The sequence below is a fragment of the Babylonia areolata genome, chromosome 18, assembly GCF_041734735.1.
Source record: "Babylonia areolata isolate BAREFJ2019XMU chromosome 18, ASM4173473v1, whole genome shotgun sequence".
Lineage (NCBI taxonomy): Eukaryota > Metazoa > Mollusca > Gastropoda > Neogastropoda > Buccinidae > Babylonia > Babylonia areolata.
In genome coordinates this window covers 40136140-40156576 of record NC_134893.1, presented here as the reverse complement: position 1 = coordinate 40156576, position 20437 = coordinate 40136140, and the positions used below count along the sequence as shown (strand labels likewise).

At 40.2% G+C, this 20437-nt stretch overlaps 2 protein-coding genes across 5 annotated transcripts in view; one reads left to right on the top strand and one right to left on the bottom strand.

Moving 5' to 3' along the window:
* LOC143292773 (solute carrier family 35 member F5-like) overlaps positions 1-5902 on the top strand; it is a 28099-nt gene extending 22197 nt beyond the window's left edge. For all 4 annotated transcript variants that reach the window (XM_076603334.1, XM_076603337.1, XM_076603336.1 and 1 more), the window contains exon 13: positions 336-5902. In XM_076603334.1, coding sequence (XP_076459449.1) covers positions 336-393 — 58 coding nt within the window. In that variant the 3' untranslated portion in view covers positions 394-5902. The remainder of the gene's footprint in view (positions 1-335) is intronic.
* Positions 5903-6776: 874 nt separating this feature from the next.
* Positions 6777-20437, bottom strand: part of LOC143292771 (uncharacterized) — a 147761-nt gene continuing 134100 nt past the window's right edge. The window contains 6 exon segments of the mRNA XM_076603331.1: positions 6777-9014; positions 10919-11228; positions 12785-13016; positions 14899-15012; positions 18126-18356; positions 18825-19083. Of these exon segments, the coding sequence (XP_076459446.1) occupies positions 8976-9014; positions 10919-11228; positions 12785-13016; positions 14899-15012; positions 18126-18356; positions 18825-19083 (1185 nt within the window). The 3' untranslated portion in view covers positions 6777-8975.

The following is a 20437-nucleotide window of genomic DNA, read 5'->3' as shown; positions in this document are numbered from 1 at the left end:
ATAATGCAAGAGTGGAGTGACTGAATCTGTTGAATACAAATTCACACAATATATAACATTATATAGTGTATATTTTCTTTTCTTCATGAAAGGTTTTTTTTTATGTGTTTGATGATAATTTTTTTCCCTATGTGCAGACATTACATGTGTGTGTGTGTGTGTGTGTGTGTGTGTGTGTGTGCAAGACACTGTAACCTTTTATATAGCAAGTTATGGTAGTCATTTTACATTGCAAGTCATGGTATTCCTTTTACATAGCAAGATATGGAAGTTCTTTCACATAGCAAGTCATGGAACCACAGTGCGAAGTCACAATGTGTGTGTATGGTGGGCAGGATACGAGAACTGGATCGAGAGCAGACGGCCAGTCTGATCAATTCGGACACTGCCTGAGGCGGTCACTCCCAGTCAGGCTGTGTTCAGGAAGTGGTTCCTCCCATCCGCTGCTGTCCTCTATGGCATCAGTATTTTTCAGCGCATAAAGCAGTGACAGCATTTTGTTTCAAAACCAGACTGGGATGAATAAGGTGATGCTGGTTGTAGATTTGTGAGTTTGAGGGAGGTGTTGGTTGTAAAGGGACATAATTGATGGGTGGGCAGCTGTGGCTGTAAAGCCTGTGAGAGTTAAGGACCCCTTATAAACTCTGATGCAATTTGTAATGGTGGGTGCTTGAGTTTGCACACAATCAGCTGATGTGGACTTCCCACAGCAGCTGGGTATTCTTTGGAAAATGTGTTGCAAGAGTGATGTGGTAGATGTGGTGTGATGTTTGAACACATGTCAGTGTGATATGATTGCAACATTTAGACTGGACTGTTGATTGTTTAGGTGATGTGATAGTTGTATTTTTTTTATATATAATTGTTGAGAGTTTGAAATGATGTGTGTTTTATGAAACTGGCGTTATTGTGTATTTATTGGTGTTCAGTCAGTGTCTGTAGTGTGACCAGGAGAATTATTTGATTCCATGACTGTATTGTGGTGGTAGGGTCCATGAGGTGGTCTGAATTAACGTGGCTCTGTGAGGTAGTGATGCTGTTTTTTATATTGAATTTATCAACTGAAAAAAAAAAAAAAAAATTTAAGACTCATCACCATAGTGAACAGTGAAGCACTACTGCCAATCCTATTTTTCTGGAATTTTGTTCAGTTTTTAGTTTGTAATCATGATTTTCAATACATTTATTTTATTTGGAAAAAATCAAACAGACAAAAACTTACATTTGATGTTCTAGTTTTGTAATGAGAGTGGTGATTTTCCATGTGTATGAAAGATGGTTTCACCTGCCAAGGTACAAAGTGGGAGGAGAGGGAGGGCAACTTGTGTTGGGATGAAGAAATACCATATGTAAGACTTAGTAATATTTCTTAACAAAACACAGAGGCCTTTGGTGCTGGACATACTCACATACTGGTGTATCCGCCAGAGATCTTACAAAAAACAAAAAAAATCAACCAAACTTGCCAAATAACTGTAATGAAATGCATGGTATTGTCTGCCAGAAGATTGATCTGTACTCGCCATTTACTTTCTTATGTACTCCGTCATTTGTTATTAATTGTTATTGGTGATAACTGTTTTTTTATTTATTTATTTTTTTATCTGTTTCACTTTGTGAGGAAGGTGGCAGAATGGTTAAGACACTCAGCTGCCAATGCAGAGAGTCCGTCAGGGTGTGGGTTTGAATCCTGCTCTTGCCCTTTCTCCCAAGTTTAACTGGAAAATCAAACTGAGCATCTCGTCTTTTAGAAGAGATGATAAACTGAGGTCCTATGTGCAGCACACATTTGGCGCACTGAAAAAGAACCCATGGCAACGAGAGTGTTGTCCTCTGGAAAAATTATGTAAAAAGAAATCCATTCTGATAGGTACACAAATATATAAGCATGCACTCAAGGCCTGACAAGCATGTTACGTTATGCTACTGCCAGGCATCTGCATAGCAGATGTGGTGTAGCATAAAAGGGTTTGTCCAAGCGCAGTGGCGTCTCCTTGAGAAACAGTACTGAAAAACTGAAACTCTGTTTGTTTTTTGTACACAGAATCTAGGTCTTTGAGGAGCAGGTCATATTAATCTGTATTGGTAGTTGGCTGGTTTCTTTTCAGTGGGAGAGGGAGGGAAAGGTGGAAAGATATTCTTGGCTGTGGAACATGTCTGCAACTCCTGAACTTGTGGCTTCTTCCTTGGATCCATTTTTTATGAGAGAAAACACAAATGATCTGGAAGCAAAGACTGTTTATATATATATATATATATATATATATAGAGAGAGAGAGAGAGAGAGAGAGAGAGATAGGTGGGATAACTACTTTCTAGAAAATACGAAAAAAACTTAGCCGTATGAAGAGCACAGGAACGAGTCCAGATGGCTGCTGGAAAAAAAGGAAGCTAATCAGGGATACAGAGGGGAGGTAACCTACTTCTGGGAGGTTATCGGCTGTAGCTACTTTTGTTTTCTCAGCATAGGTGGATAGTAGTTTGCACAGGACAGGAATCGGACTCCCTGCCGGAGTCTGCATTAGTGGGTCACGGTAAGTATGTTAGATAAATGTAATTTTAGGAAAAAAATTTCCTCTTAGACTTGAGAACACTGCAAGAGACAGATATGCTTGTGTCCCCTTGTGTATGATACCTTTGTCTAAAATCACATAATGTGAATAAACAGTAAAGTGAAGAACACACATATGGTCCACCCTTTCAAAAACTGCACTTTGTTGTGTACAAAAAGCAATACAGGGACGCAGACCCAAAACGGATGTCACAAATAAAAACGAAAAGTTTTTGAACAAGTAAGTGAATTAACAAAAACAGATTGACTTGCGTGACTTATAAGTTACGACAAATTTCAAATATTGTTCATACTTAACAGATTGTATCAGGCACGCACTTTAATGTAGTCGTTTTTGCAATTTCGTTTTATAGTTTACTTTTGCTTTATGACATGCATGTTTTCATCTTTAAAAACAACTTTATTTGTGTTGAGAAATAAGTTTGAGTTTGTTTTTTTCTGTTTTGGAACAACATGGTATATTTTTCCTGTCCAGTCTCTTTCTCTGTGATGAAGAACACATTTTAGATGAAAAGTGTAGTGCTTATAATCAAGACAGTGGGTATTTCTGCCCATTGTTAAAAAGTATGCGACAATCATGGGGAAAAAACAGTTTACATATGAAATATCCTTTGATGAATGTGATAGTCTTATGTTCAGTTTCCTTGCGTCACTGTTAGTGTTTTAAGCACTTGTTCCTGTGTTTTGCTCACAGTGATTCTTTTAAATTATTTTTTGGTTCAAGATGCAGTTCACATTTTGATGTATTGTGTGGATTTGCTGTTTCATTTTTTTTACTTTTTTTTCATTTTCTGTTGTGTGGAATTGATAGATTTATAGATTCAAGTTTTGTTTCAACCCAGATGATGAAGGGTTTTTGTGTGAATTTGTTTTAGTTGCTTTTTGGTTGTGTCTGTTTGGGTCAGTCCTGTAAGTCAATTATTGGATATTCCCCCAGCTATAAAAAAAACAACAGCCTAAATCAAGACAATGAGAAGTTGTTTTCTGTTCAATTATGCAAACTGGATCATTTATGATCCTTTTCACCACTCACTTTGATTACTTTTTGAAGATCAGGTGCACATATTTTTAAGTGTATGTTGAATTAGGTGTGTGTGTGTGTGAAATGTCATGAATAGTTTTTCCCACAACATGTACCTCTGTGATGATATGCATGTTCATGCTAATTGTTATGAAAGGCCTGATTATTTTCTCTTAATTATCAATCAGTTCACACACTTTCTAGATTTGGCTTTTATTCAGCGACAAGGATGTCTAGCTGATACATTGTTGGGTACATTCAGTGACAAGGATGTCTAGCTGATACATTGTTGGGTACATTCAGTGACAAGGATGTCTAGCTGATACATTGTTGGGTACATTCAGTGACAAGGATGTCTAGCTGATACATTGTTGGGTACATTCAGTGACAAGGATGTCTAGCTGATACATTGTTGGGTACATTCAGTGACAAGGATGTCCAGCTGATACATTGTTAGCTGCTAAAGACAAGTGATGGGTATTGAATATGTCACGTTAAACAAGTGATATATTTGGGTGTAATCCTCCTTGTCTGTGTGGTGTGAGTAAGCAGGTGGAAAATGCAAAGCATTGTGGGTTGAAGGGTATGTCCTTGTGCAGTGATGGAGGTGAGGTAGTATCTTAGTCCTCAAGCACATTTTAATTTTTTTTTTTTTTTAAGGTCAAGGTGAAAACACATCCATGAGATTTTGTAAACAAGGAAGGAGCAATGTTAGAACAAATTATATTTCGCACAAATACTGTCAACCTTCATATTGATGACTGTTGGGTGTGGCAAACATGTATGGCAAACAAGAAACAGAAAAGTCTAACTGCATGGTTACCTCCATAAAGGCGTGAACATGAATCATAGTACTTCGTAACATTGTGATCGTATACATGATATATACAGTATAATACACTTAACATACATGTATGTATATATAGTAAATATATGTAGTGTGTGAACCTATTTCAGCTCAAACCTAGGTGTGTGTGTGTGTGCATTTGTGCGTGTTTGTGTGTCACAATATTTTGTTAAGTGTGTGTTGATTAATTGTTTTACTGACTTTGGTTATGTAGATTCACTCGTTGACCAAGGATTATGAAAGACTGGCTTCATGGTGTATGATTTATCCTCAGGTGATATTTATATGCTGGTAAATCTTGAAGTATGTATTTGAAATAAGTTGATTTGTTCATGCACATTTTGTGTCATAGTGTATCTAACTGGGACTGTCTGCTTGCCATTGTGTTGTCTTTCCTTTCTGGTTTTTCCTTTCCAAAGGGAATGTGCAATTGGGGATTTGGGTTCCTTGAACAAATGACAACTGTGGTTTGATTTGATTATTTAGGGCTCTCAGATTTGATGCTAAATTTGTATGCAAACTAGTCTTGTGCTTTGTGTGTGTGTGTGTGTGTGTGTGTGTGTGTGTGTGTGTAGTGAATGGCTTCATAAGCAAGATAGAAGGAAGAAATGGACATGTTTTAAAAGTTTTGAATGGAACCACTTTCTTGTCAAACATTTAACTCTTAAAACAGGGCGTACTTCTATATTAGTCCATTTTATACATGTTGCCCCAGAACATTTCCGTGGTGAAGACTGGCACCTACACCACTGCTCAGAATCCGGCTCAGAAGAAGGGAGAGTACCAGCTGACAATGACAGGATTTTATCCCCAGGATAAAGGTGTTTGTATTTGCACAGTCCCTCTATTTGCATAAAGGGAATGAAGAAGTGTTCTCATGTTACAGCACTCTCATGGCAGTGATCTTAATGAAGTTGTCTGCGCACATGATGGTGGGGAGAGGAACAAAATGTACCTTTCCCTTTCCTTCTGTATTATGAAATGTTTCTGTTGACTTGCTGCCACAGTGCATTGAAATGAAAACATAGTTATTTTGTGTGTTGGAAGTAAACAAACCTTTTTTTTACTTTATACAGGGTTTGTACTGTAATTTTTAGTTTTGGGTTTGTAAAATTAACACCTCGAATTACCAAATATTCTCAAATGATGACTGTAGGTCTATGCTTTGTGGAGCGTATTTTTGGTGTCTGATTTGTAACATGTTAATATTCTGAGTTCAAACATCAGTAACAGCTGCGATAACCACTCAGATTTTTGTGAAATGCGCAACAGTGTGTTTTGGTATGAAACTTTAATTTGAATACAGTTGCAATAGAATGCTACATAGAGACTTTCATCACTGGCTGGATAGACTACACAGGTGCTACAGTATGTCACCTGTTGTTAATCATAGTTTCAGTGATTGTGCATTGCTGATTTGGATGACTGATGAATAAGAGATTAAATCTAATAAGGAAACATGTTTCTTTGTGTACAGTTAGTTTGTGTGCGTTTTCTTCTTCTCACTTGTTTGTCTATTCACTACAAGGTGATTTGGACACATACGCATTCACTCATTTCAAGACGCACTAAGAGATTTTGGGAGGGGTGGGGTATTAAAACCAGTTTATAATGTCATATACAGTTCTCTGTGTGTGTATGTGTAAAAGGGCATGTGTGTAATCCCTTTCAATGTTTAACATCCACATCTCAGAGACTAAGTCGCTTGTGGCTGTGAACTGTAATATACATAATGTGTGTGTGTCTGTGTGTGTGGTGAAGGGGGCATGGGGATTGGGTCCTGGGTTTTGCCTGTGGCTGTGAGTAGTATATATATATGTATATATATATATATATATATATATATATAGTGTGTGTGTGTGTGTGTGTGTGTGGCATTGGGGCCTGGGTTTTGCTTGTGGCTGTGTGTGGGTTGGGGGGGAGAGGGGCTTGGGTGTGTGTTTGATAGTGCAAATACATCCACACACTGTATGTCTCTGTGGGATGTACATAAACCTGTGGTGTGTGTGCATGTGCAAGGTTTCCAAATGAGGCCTTACCTATGGCTTGTGGAATGTATGTTGGTGTGTATGTCCATGTGCATGTCTGTGTAGACTAGGGGCCTTGTGGTTGTGGTTGCGCATGTGCTTTATGTGTTCATGGCATGTACATGAGATAAAGTGCATGTGTGTGATGTGCATGCATGCGTATATGTGTATACATGTGTGTGTGTGTGTGTGCGCGCGCGTGTGCACACCAGGTGCTTTGTCTGTAAGATGTAATATTAAACAGATACTCTCACATGGACCACATTCACCAGATCTTCACACGATAAACAGAAAACAGAATAAAAGCAATAACACATATCATTAGAGTTTATTCTGTTATAAAATTGCTACTTTACAGCACTGGGAAACAAAATGGTACATCAACACAGAAAATAACAGTCCATAAAGTGCATGAATCTTTCACATTCAATCTTCGACCCCTTTCATTCATCTGTACCACACTACACAACTGTAAATGACACGGGTACATACATCCTGTGCAATGGATCGATCTCTTCAAGGGTGCGTTAAGACAGTCAGTTGATGCAGCCTCTAACAGTCACATACCACACTGAGAATGACTCTTGCACAGCAAGTGCCCTGTACTTTCATGTTGGTGAACAACAAAACAACGCCTTGACCTAATGAATGGAATTCAAAAAGCACTGGATACAAATTAAGCAACACGAGTTTCACATGATACATATATTTATTTATGTACATGTATGACAACAACAGCAACATTAAGTCTTAGAAACCACAATTTTCAGCTTCTAACTCTCTCCAGTACTTTAAATCTGAGAAACTGCCATTTTTATCCTGTAACCCATCACAAGGTTTCTGTTCTGCTTTACATAAAACAGGGACACACATTTCTGAGCATGCTTACATCAGCAGGATGACCACTTAACTCTAGAATACATCATTCTAACTGGATCATGTTTTTTGTTGTATTTTCCCCCCATATAGTTGTGATGTAAGTCATCCAGTGAACTGCTATTATCAATGGTCATTGACACCTACAGGACATACTTCATGACCACAGCAACTTGGGATACTGTAAAGTGTCCAACATGGCTACTTGGGATACTGTAAAGTGTCCTTCATTGCTACTTGGGATATTGTAAAGTGTTCTTCATAGCTACTTCGGATATTGTAAAGTGTCCTTCATTGCTACTTGTGAAGTAAGTAGTACCTCATGATGTGCTTAACAGCTCCACAACAATGTCAGTGATTATTCTGTTGTTATTCTTTACCAATCATTACGAAGATCAACATTTAGATTACATCTGAATGTTACTTGTTCCGGAGAGTAATGTCAAGAGCGTTAGCAGATGTACCTAAAAGTTCAGAACTGTTTTGTCACATAGTGTGGACAGGCTGCTGACTGACTGGTGGTCAGTTCTGACTGCTGACAATGTGAAGACTGGTGCTGGTCAACAGATGATGGTGAATAAAGATACAGAAAGCTGCTGGTCAGCCTGGGGCTATCTACAGGTGAATGGGAGACAGGCTCCACAGTCAGTTCAACGTCGCACAAGGAAACCAAAGTGAAAGATGAACTCATTGCTTTTGATTTTGTTTGCAAGTTTCACTTGATGTTTCTGTCACAAACTTGAGTTGATGTCTTTCAAATGTCCGAGTTGGTGTCTTCCATGAACTTGAGTTGATTCCATCCACAAGTTTGAGTTGCTGTCTTCCTCAAGTTTGAGTGGATGTCTTTCATAACTTATCTCACTCACTTTTGAGTTAATGTCTCCCAGTTTCAAGAGGAACATTCTAATTAGAGAGCTTTCATACAAAGCTTGTAAGCTCTTGAAAATGATAATACAGATCAGCTGATTTAAAGAATGATAATACAGATCAGCTGATTTAAAGAATGATAATACAGATCAGCTGGGTAAAAGGCAATGATAAAACAGAAATGCGAGTGTAAAGAAAAGTAAAGCCAAAGCATCATAAAATAACAGCCATACTGTCATGGATACTGTTGTGAACAAAGTATAGCACCATGCATTGTGTCTTTGTCTTGTGCATGTGTGAGGTAGATGAAAAAAAATCCAAAAGAAAACTGCAGTCAACCTGCAATCTTCACTACACTGAAGATATGTCATAACTGGTGTTCTGAGCTGTTAGCAGCTACATTTTCATCATTGTGCATTTATGTATGCACATGTATATGTGCACTTGTGTTTGTGCATGTGCATGCATGTATGTGTTCAACTGATGATTAAAAAAATTAACTAATCATTCTCTTAACTGTGGGAGTGTGGGTTGTTTGTCTGCATGTCTTGTCTGTGTACTCATTACTAACTTGTTTAGGGGAGAAGGGTCATCCAAAATGACCAAAGCTTCTGAGAATATTTTGGTATTCCACAAAAAGAACATATATCTCTTGCAGTTTCACAGAAGCAACTAGGGACTGATACAATGTGAGCAGAATGGTATGAAATAGGCATGTACACAGTCGATGTCATTCTGTTTAGAATTTATTTACACAACTTCCCGTCAACCTTCCATTGCTTTCCGCTTTGACCGACATGAGGCCTGCAAAAAAACAAAGAACAGAAGAGTTGGTAACTGATATGAATACATATTTTGCACACACACACACACAACACACACACATTCTCTATATCTTTCTATGACACTGAAACATTAGTTTACTTACTATTCATGTTCATGGTTTATTGGAATGAAAACACAGTTAATATAATTGTCTACTGTGGCTACATACCAAGGTTTATTGGCTTTCATCTCTGTCCAAATGCTGTGTATGTGTGTACTAACACAGTGCAGTGATGACTATAGTTATCTACAATGTATGTATTGTGAGGCAGCATCTACTGGGATCACTACAGATGTCTGCCATTTATTGCCAAAAAACTTGTTTGCCCTTGACATGCCCCACTTTTTGCTGTGTGTGTATACATTTGTAAAGCAGTTGGAGAGCCATAGATCTCCGCCAAAAACCTTTCATTCCTTTGACAAGTGCTGTGCATGTATGCATTTGTAAAGCAGTGGGAATGCCATGGATGTAGTAAATTCTATGGAATTTAATATATAATATGCCATGTGCTGTCTACATATGTCAAGTTTTGTTTGCTTACTCTGACAAAAGTGACACAGGGATCAGTCTCCCGTTAGGCTTGCATGCTCTTCAGCACCCTGGCTGAGTGTTGGTCAGAGTTTTGAGTCAGGAAGACCCTCCAGTTTATCAAAGCTATTAGCCTTCATTCCTCAGCTGGTGATCAACAGAGCCACTGCGTATCTTTGCCATAAAACTTTTGTGTAGGTTTACATCCCGAAGTTATTTTCTCCTGCAGTGATGCTTGAAGCTTTTAGAAGTTCGACCAATTATGAAACACATTACTCTGAGGTAAAGGTCAAACTCTGAGCCTAACAATTTCACTGACCAGTTGTCAGATGCACTAATCATCAACAGATGAAGCCAAGTACAAAGTGTAGTATCACAAATAAGCAGATGTGCCCACCCCTGATCCATGTTATCAACACTTCACATAATATGCACCAGCGATTCTATCCATACTTTCCATCAAGCATAACTTTGTTAATCATTCAGTTACCCAAGACAGTGTAACTATAAATGAAGTGGAACCTGTATACTGGCTGATGGATGACAAAGATTAATTGATGTACCCCAAAAGATGCTGTGTAACTCATCTCTGCTTTTCTAATTTAATCTGGACAATATTCTTTATGCTTACTAAAGGATAAATTGTGACGAAAAAAAAAGAAGATGATTAGCCTTGATGCCACACTTTGCACCTGTACTGTTTCCAGGTTGATCAGACTCTGCTTCTCTTTTCAAAACCAACATCTCATTTTGAATACTGCATCATGGGACCACTGCTGGTTTTTATGAGGCATAGTGGAGGACCAGAGAAAAAGAGTACATCATCCACTGTTTCAGTGCATCAGGTACAGACCAGTCTGGCTGCAGCTGGGCTGAAAACTGACTGGTACAGCCCTCAATTTACACCTGTCTGACTTACCCACCCATTGTCACAACCCTCATATTTCAAATAGCTGACCTTGTGTGCTGTGATGTGTTACACTGGTCATGTGTCCTAAAAGTTAACAATGAAGGGTGATTTTTTTTTTTTTTTTTTACTCAGTGACTCTTTAAACTTCAAGGAAACTCAAAAATGCTCTGCAGAAAGACCAAAATAGTGATAAAATGTATATTATGAACATTTTTGTCACCATTACAACTTGTTTTTTTCCCAACCAATTCATTTCAATATAATAAAATATGGCCCATGGGGATCTATACTGGCTGGCACCTGTCAATAACGGAATCTTCCTCCACCTGTTCCTGTGTGGTGTGTGTTGTGGATCTGTTCTCTTACACACCTTGTAACTGGCTGGTCTTCAGGCACTATCACTGACATCTCCCTACCCTGCTTTTCTCCCCCACCAACACTCACCTCCAAAATTTTGGTCTCCACATCCTCCAAAGCATCAAATTTGGCCACCTGGAAGATATTATCTTGTCCAGAAGCGACAGAAGACAGCTCGTCGGCATTGGTCAGTCCGATGCCGATGCCTATGATGGTGACCCCATCTGACTTGAGGTCATCAGCGGCAGGAATGGTGTCATAGTAGTTTATATTGGACTGGCCATCGGTCAGCAGAATGACCACGTCTTCAGCAGTGGGTCGTTCCCCAAATCCTGGCTGGAACATCTGCCGGGCTTGACGCAGCCCTCCCGCTGTGTTGGTTTGACCTGGGTCGTACCTGGATATGGAGATAGGGAACTTTGTCAGAAAAATATCTATTTACTTTTGATGAACACAATCACTTTATGAACTTTCTTACTGGACAGTCACTTATGAATGGGAAGAAGCAAGAGCATTCAAAGTCCACAGTTTAAGATAACAACATATGATTTTCTTCTTCCCCATCTGACCTTGAGAGGTGGTGTGAGCTCTTCATTTGTTCACTTAGCTGATAAGCCAAGATGTGATTAGTGATGTAAAATAACTTATCATAACAAAACAGTTACCAACGCTACAACTGTAGTGGAAAAAACAACTTTAAACAGGTAAAATTGCCAAATGTATGGAAAGAGTTGTCTGTGGACACTTGTTGAAATGTGTAGCTGATCACATGGATCCATTACAGTTTGCGTACAGGGCTAGACGAGGTGTTGATGATGCAACAATTTCTTTAATTGATCTAATCGCACATCATTTGGACAAATCTGGAACATCTGTTAGGGTACTTTTTATGGATCTGTCCGCTGCTTTTAATACTATTCAACATCATATTTTAGTGAGGGAACTTAAAGACCTAGCTGTAACAGCTGACCTTATTTTATGGATACAACAGTTTTTATGCGATCGGCCACAGCGTGTTTGTCTGAATGTCAGTTCTGGCTGGCCCATATTATCTGAAATTATTACTGTGAATACTGGAGTTCCGCAGGGCTGTGTTTTATCCCCTTTGCTTTTCTCCCTCTACATTAATGACATCAGGTGCTCAGAACTTTTTCTCAGTCTTGTAAAATATGCTGACGACATGGCTTTAGTAGGTCTTTTAAAAGACGAGTTTTCAATTTCACAGTATTTTTTTTAGAAATTAGTGTCATAAACTCTTTCTTAAAGGATAACTTTCTCGAACTGAATGTGGGGAAAACAAAAGAAGTTATTTTAGGCAGTGAAAGGGACACACACACACACAATCCAGTCATAATAGATCAGAAACAAGTGGAAATAGTGGACAGTTTGAAATATCTAGGGACTATAGTTGATCACAGTCTCACATTGTTGTTTGCTTTGTCTCTGACTTGTTTTCAGGTCTGAAATGGCCCCTTGTGGTTAGCTAGGCTATAAGCTGTATGATCTTATTTTTGATTCACAGGTAAATATCTAAATACATGCAGCGTAAATTTGTGGATCTTTGAAACTCTGAGGCAAAACTTAAAGTTTGATGTCCGTATGCTCACCTTGTGCTGTTTAAACGATGTGAAATGTCATTTCTCCTGTCCTATAAGGGCCAAACGGCCTGAAAAGACTTCATTAAAATAATTGTTATTGTTGTCATTGTTATTACTGATACATATTACAATTATTCTTAGGCGGATAACAGGGGACAAACAGAACCTACTACAGACCAGACATTCACCAGCAACTTCTGTGGAAGGATCTGCCCATCTCGAGTCACACACAACAGCCATCACTGTGCTTGCACCCGAAAAGGACTAAACTGATACAACCTTCACACAGATCTTCGACCCGAAACTCATCGCCAACAGCAACAACAACAACAAACAATATCACTACACCCCCTACCTGGTGGTGCTAATAGCGTCCAGAATTTGCTGGGGGTTTTGGTAGCGGTTGAGGGAGAAGACGGTGGTGACCTCGGTGCTGTAGATGATAAGGGAGTACTGGTGGTTCGGACCCCCAGCCGTCAGGTCCTCTACCAGGCTCTTGACGTACTGCAGCATCACCTCAAAGTTCTCCCGCCCCACGCTGGTGCTGGAGTCCACCACAAACACTATGTCCTTGCTCTCCTCGCAGTCTGCACAGACACACGCCGGGCAAACCTGGTTAGGAGACTGTGTTGTGTTCTGTCACCCACATCGAAAAGGGTAGGAGATAATGTGTGTTCTGTCGCCCTCATCAAAAAAGGTTAGGAGACAATGTGTGTTCTGTCACCCTCATCAAAAAAGGTTAGGAGATAATGTGTGTTCTGTCACCCTCATCAAAAAAGGTTAGGAGATAATGTGTGTTCTGTCACCCACATCGAAAAGGTTAGGAGATAATGTGTGTTCTGTCACCCTCATCAAAAAAGGTTAGGAGATAATGTGTGTTCTGTCACCCTCATCAAAAAAGGTTAGGAGATAATGTGTGTTCTGTCATCCACATCGAAAAGGTTAGGAGATAATGTGTGTTCTGCCACCCTCATCAAAAAAGGTTAGGAGATAATGTGTGTTCTGTCACCCACATCGAAAAGGTTAGGAGATAATGTGTGTTCTGCCACCCTCATCAGAAAGGTCTGGAGGCCATGTGTGTTCTGTCACCCTCATCAAAAAAGGTTAGGAGATAATGTGTGTTCTGTCACCCTCATCAAAAAAGGTTAGGAGACGATGTGTGTTCTGTCACCCTCATCAGAAAGGTCTGGAGGCCATGTGTGTTCTGTCACCCTCATCAGAAAGGTCTGGAGGCCATGTGTGTTCTGTCACCCTCATCAGAAAGGTCTGGAGGCCATGTGTGTTCTGTCACCCTCATCAGAAAGGTCTGGAGGCCATGTGTGTTCTGTCACCCTCATCAGAAAGGTCTGGAGGCTGTGTGTTCTGTCACCCTCATCAGAAAGGTCTGGAGGCTGTGTGTTCTGTCACCCTCATCAGAAAGGTCTGGAGGCCATGTGTGTTCTGTCATCCTCATCAGAAAGGTCTGGAGGCCATGAGTGTTCTGTCACCCTCATCAGAGAGGTCAGGAGACTGTGTATGTTCTGCCACCCTCACATGCATGCACACACACACTCATTCATTAATGCACACATTTTATCATTTATAAACATGCACACAAACACACACATTCACTCACAAATACACACTCTTGCTCATTAACACACATGCATGCACACACACTCATTCATTAATACACATATTCTCTTTTACACACCAACCAAAACAAACCACAAACATTCACTCAGAAACACACACACACACACACACACACACACTTGCTCATTAACATATGGACATGCATACACACACATTCATTAACACACATATTCACTTATTTACAGACACACACACATAACATACACATTCACTTACCAACACACACTTGCTCATTAACACATATACTGGCATATTCACATATTCATTAACACACACATATTCACTAATTTACAGACATGCATAACAACATAAGTATTTACTCACCAACACATACACCTGCTCATTAACACACACACGTTCACCCATTTACAGACACATCTAATACTCAGTTTAGTTAGTTGGCCCTTTGTTGTTGTGTCTATAAACATCTATTGATGGTTTTCATGACAAATAAGTATAATGCTGATTTACATATATGTTGGTGCTTTGCTGTGGTCTGCAAACCATTATTCATGGTTTTCATGACAAATAGGTGTAATGCTGATTTATATGTGTGTTGATGCTTTGCTGTTGTCTGTAAACTGTTATTCATGGTTTTCATGACAGATAAGTATAATGCTGATTTATATGTGTGTTGATGCTTTGCTGTTGTCTGTAAACTGTTATCCATGGTTTTCATGACAAATAAGTATAATTCTGATTTATATGTATGTTGGTGTTTTGCTGTTGTCTATATAAACCTTTATTCACAGTTTTCATGTCAAATAAGTATAATTCTGGTTCCAACACACAAAGTATAGACACAGAAGAAAGAAGACAGTGAAGACACAATACCCTGTTCGCAGTGTGCACCCAGGTACCCCAGCAGGCACTGACAGGAGTAGGTCCCCACACCTGGGATGCATGTGCCACCGTTTTGACATGGACTGTTGGCACACACTCCTGAGTCTGCACACAGAATCCGGAGTCAGACATGCACTGTATGGGCATGAACACACACACACTGCTTTCTCAGGGGCACCATGCATTCATAAACCCATTCATCCACCTTCCTGTCCCTTTTTGCTATGGTTTTTGTTGACTTGACCTGTCTAGGCGTGTCTTCCTTCATCTTAGTGTAACAACAAGTAGATAACTTGACTCCGCAACCCAACGTCCCCAACCACAAAAAAAACAAAAAAACAAAACAAAACAAACCCCCCCCCCCCCCAAAAAAAAAACACCACAAAAAAACACCATCCAAACAGATACAAAGGAAGCAGGAATTTGCTCCCCTTCTCTCTAAATTCCAACTGCACAAAACCACTGTTAAGCAGCACAGGAGGTAATCAGTTATTTCAAGGAAGTTTCCACTTTTGTGGTGAAGATATGTTTAGTTGACTGGAGCTTGACTAAGAATTTCTTGAGGTGAATTCATGCCACACACACACTTGTTCTCTGTCTTTCAAAACACACACTCACACATGATCACACACTTTCCTCCTTTTCTAATTCTTCTTCTGCATTCATTGGCTGTAACACCCACATTCACTCATATGTACCAGAGAATTTTTATGTGCTTGACTATATTAATTTCCTTCCTCCATTTGCAAGGTTTTGCATGCCAAGTATGCTTGTGTTTCCATGACCCACCAAACACTGACATGGATTGATCTTCAGACATGCATACACACGAAAAAGGGGCTCAGGCACTGACAGGTCTGCACATCTGTTGACCCAAGAAATTGGAAAAACCTCCACCCAGGACTCTCAGACTGAAAGTCCAATGCATTAACCACTTGACTGTTGTGACCATCAACACTTATGGAATGGAACACAATTGTACTGCATCTTATTGACTTTCTGTAACAACAGGTTTCTGTGTGTGAAATCCAGGCTGCTGTCCCCAGGGAGAGCAGGTGAATGAAACATTATACCCCCAGAACATGTATGTGTGAATGAAACACTATATCCCCCCAGAACATGTATGTGTGAATGAAACACTATATCCCCCCAGAATATGTATGTGTGAATGAAACACTATATCCCCCCAGAACATGTATGTGTGAATGAAACACTATATCCCCCCAGAACATGTACGTGTGAATGAAACACTATATCCCCCAGAACATGTATGTGTGAATGAAACACTATATCCCCCCAGAACATGTATGTGTGAATGAAACACTATACCCCCCAGAACATGTATGTGTAAATGAAACACTATACCCCCCAGAACATGTATGTGTGAATGAAACACTATACCCCACAGAACATGTACGTGTGAATGAAACACTATATCCCCCCAGAACATGTATGTGTGAATGAAACACTATATCCCCCCAGAACATGTATGTGTGAATGAAACACTATACCCCCCAGAACATGTATGTGTAAATGAAACACTATACCCCCCAGAACATGTATGTGTGAATGAAACAATATATCCCCCCAGAACATGTATGTGTGAATGAAACACTATACCCCGCAGAACATGTATGTGTGAATGAAATACTATATCCCCCCAGAACATGTATGTGTGAATGAAACACTATATCCCCCCAGAACATGTATGTGTGAATGAAACACTTTATCCCCCCAGAACATGTATGTGTGAATGAAACACTATATCCCCCCAGAATATGTATGTGTGAATGAAACACTGTATCCCCCCAGAACATGTACGTGTGAATGAAACACTATATCCCCCCAGAACATGTATGTGTGAATGAAACACTATACCCCGCAGAACATGTATGTGTGAATGAAACACTATATCCCCCCAGAACATGTACGTGTGAATGAAACACTATATCCCCCCCGAACATGTATGTGTGAATGAAACACTATACCCCCCAGAACATGTATGTGTGAATGAAACACTATATCCCCCCAGAACATGTATGTGTGAATGAAACACTATACCCCGCAGAACATGTATGTGTGAATGAAACACTATATCCCCCCAGAACATGTATGTGTAAATGAAACACTATACCCCCCAGAACATGTATGTGTGAATGAAACACTATATCCCCCCAGAACATGTATGTGTGAATGAAACACTATATCCCCCCAGAACATGTATGTGTGAATGAAACACTATATCCCCCCAGAACATGTATGTGAATGAAACACTATATCCCCCCAGAACATGTATGTGTGAATGAAACACTATATCCCCGCAGAACATGTATGTGTGAATGAAACACTATATCCCCCCAGAACATGTATGTGTGAATGAAACACTATATCCCCCCAGAACATGTATGTGAATGAAACACTATATCCCCCCAGAACATGTATGTGTGAATGAAACACTATACCCCCCAGAACATGTATGTGTGAATGAAACACTATATCCCCCCAGAACATGTATGTGTGAATGAAACACTATATCCCCCCAGAACATGTATGTGAAATGAAACACTATACCCCCCAGAACATGTATGTGTGAATGAAACACTATACCCCGCAGGACATGTATGTGTGAATGAAACACTATATCCCCCCAGAACATGTATGTGTGAATGAAACACTATATCCCCCCAGAACATGTATGTGAATGAAACACTATACCCCCCAGAACATGTATGTGTGAATGAAACACTATACCCCGCAGAACATGTATGTGTGAATGAAACACTATATCCCCCCAGAACATGTATGTGTGAATAAAACACTATATCCCCCCAGAACATGTATGTGTGAATGAAACACTATACCCCCCAGAACATGTATGTGAATGAAACACTATACCCCCCAGAACATGTATGTGTGAATGAAACACTATATCCCCCCAGAACATGTATGTGTGAATGAAACCCCCCAGAACATGTATGTGTGAATAAAACACTATATCCCCCCAGAACATGTATGTATGAATGAAACCCCCCAGAACATGTATGTGTGAATGAAACACAATATTCCCCAAGAACATGCATATATGTAAACGAAACACTATACCCCCCAGAACACGTGTGAATAAAACACTGTAACTCTCAGAACATGTGTGAATGAAACACAATATCCCCCCCAGAACATGTATGTGTGAATGAAACCCTACACCCCCCAAGACATACCCCTGCAGGTAGCGTTCAGCAGTTGGTCGGAGACGCCCAGCAGATCTTTGTACTCCTGCAGAAGAATGGCGTTCCTGTCCACGGGTTCACTGGCGATGGCCCGCAGCTCCCAGTTGTCCGACACCCCAATGCCGATGGCGAGGATGTGCACACCCTGCTTCTGGGCCAGCTCTGCCTCAGGCACTGTCTGTTCCGCGTTCACGTTGGACAGCCCGTCCGTGATCACAATGGCTGTAATGCAGGGAGAGGGTGGTTTGTGGTGGAGTTAGGTAAGGGTTGTGTGTGAATGTGTCGTGCATGTGTGTGTGTGTGTGTGTGTGTGTGTGTGTGTGTGTGTGTGTTTGTATGTGTGTCAACTTGTGTGTGTGTTTGTGTGCGTGTGTGTTTGCGTGTGTATGCGTGTTAGTATGCATGTATATGTGTGTGCACACACACATATGTGTGTGTGTGTGTGTGCATGTATATCTGTATCAACGTGTGTGTGTGTGTGTGTGTGTGTGTGAGAAAGAGAGAGTGTGTGCTTCTGTATGTGTGTCTATGGGTGTGTCTGCACACGCAAGCCCTTTCAACTTTGTGCACTGAGCAGATCGCAACCCTTTACAACTGTGTCAACAAATTACCTTTACACACACCTAACACAACAAAACAATATCAACACAACAACAACACCACCACTGCCACACGATCCCTTAAACTCACCGTAATCGGGCACATCAGGCCGGTTCCCGCGGCGCTTGGAGAACATTCCCGACCGGACCAGCTTCAGCCCGGCAGCGGTGTTGGTGTTGCCGTACTCAAAGTCGATGGCGGAGATGGCATCCTGCAGCTGTCGCTTGTCGTGGTACTGGTTGAGGTAGAACTGGGCGCGGGCGTTGGTGCTGAACGTGGCCACGCCCACCTGGGTGGCGTCAGGCCCAATGTTGAACTGCTCCATCATGTTGTACACATACTCCTTGATCTGCAACCCACAGGAACACGTGTGCTTGATGTAATGTCTTTACATTTATTCACATGTCAGTTTATTTGTGAAACAGACATTATAATATTCAATAAATCCAGGTAATTTAAGAATCTGTATGTTGCTGATGTTAACGAGTGGACAGCATTAAAACATTAAGTCTGTTATTCGACTGAATGAAATAAATGCATCCCTACAGAAGGTAGTATATAACTGAATCAGTGCGAATGAAATAAGCTAAAATGAAGGAATGAGAATGATCACACTAGTGAAACATGTCACAGGATTTGGAAGAAGGGAAGAATGATGAAGAAATGAAAAGTAAGTGTGTGTGTGTGTGTGTGTGTGTGTGTGTGTGTGTGTGTGTGTGTGTGTTCTTATGGCTGACTCAGTGACTGATCTGTAATCGCAAAGCACTTTGAGACTTTTGAAAGTACTACATGAATGTGTCACCAATATTATCATTGCTACTCTCAGCATCAGCATCATTATTATCAAGAAAAGGAAATGGGGAGTGGGAAAGGAAACAAATGAAGCAATGCAATGAGGAAAACAGTGTTGAGTAAGGCATAGCCCCCATGAAAGCATACACAATCAATCAACTGTAGATTTGCATGTTCCCAAAAGGCAAAGAAGCAAAAAAAAAAAAAAAAAAAAAAAAAAAAAAAAAAAAAAATTCTAGTAATGTCTTTGACAAATCATACTGGACTTGTTTCCTTGACAGCATTTTTTATCTGTCCTTGTAGGAACAGAAGATATTTTATGTGTAATGCTTCATACTGAACTCTCCTGGGCACATTTAGGTGTTGTTTCATCTGCTCTGGGGGATTTTTTTCCCCCACTATCCTGGTTTTGTTTCTGTGTGCTGCAGTCATCTATCAATGACTAATATTCATGTACGCGCATGTGCGCAACTGAAGCCTGACCGAATGACAAAGGAAATGAATGATGAGAGCCTACAGGCAGCTGCCAGTCAGCTCAAGCCAGGTAGGCCGCCTGTTGTACAAATGACTGTTTGTAGAGCGTTTATATCTGGTCTCTGACTGAAGACAACAATGATGATAATGAATAAAAAAAAGGAGTAAAGAACAGTATGGCATACTCAAAACAGCAGTGTAAAGACAGATCCGCACACATTTTTTATAATGGACACATAAAGGTAAGGTGTGTGTGTGTGTGTGTGTGTGTGTTAGAGTGTATGTGTGGCCATGTGGGCAAGTGTTTCTTTCTTTAGTTTAATGTCTTTTCACTGTTAAGTGATATTAGACCTGAGTGTGGGCGAGTGTACATGTGTGTGTGTGTGTGTGTGTGCATGTGTGTGTGTTAATATGCGTAAGTGTATTAGCGTGTATGT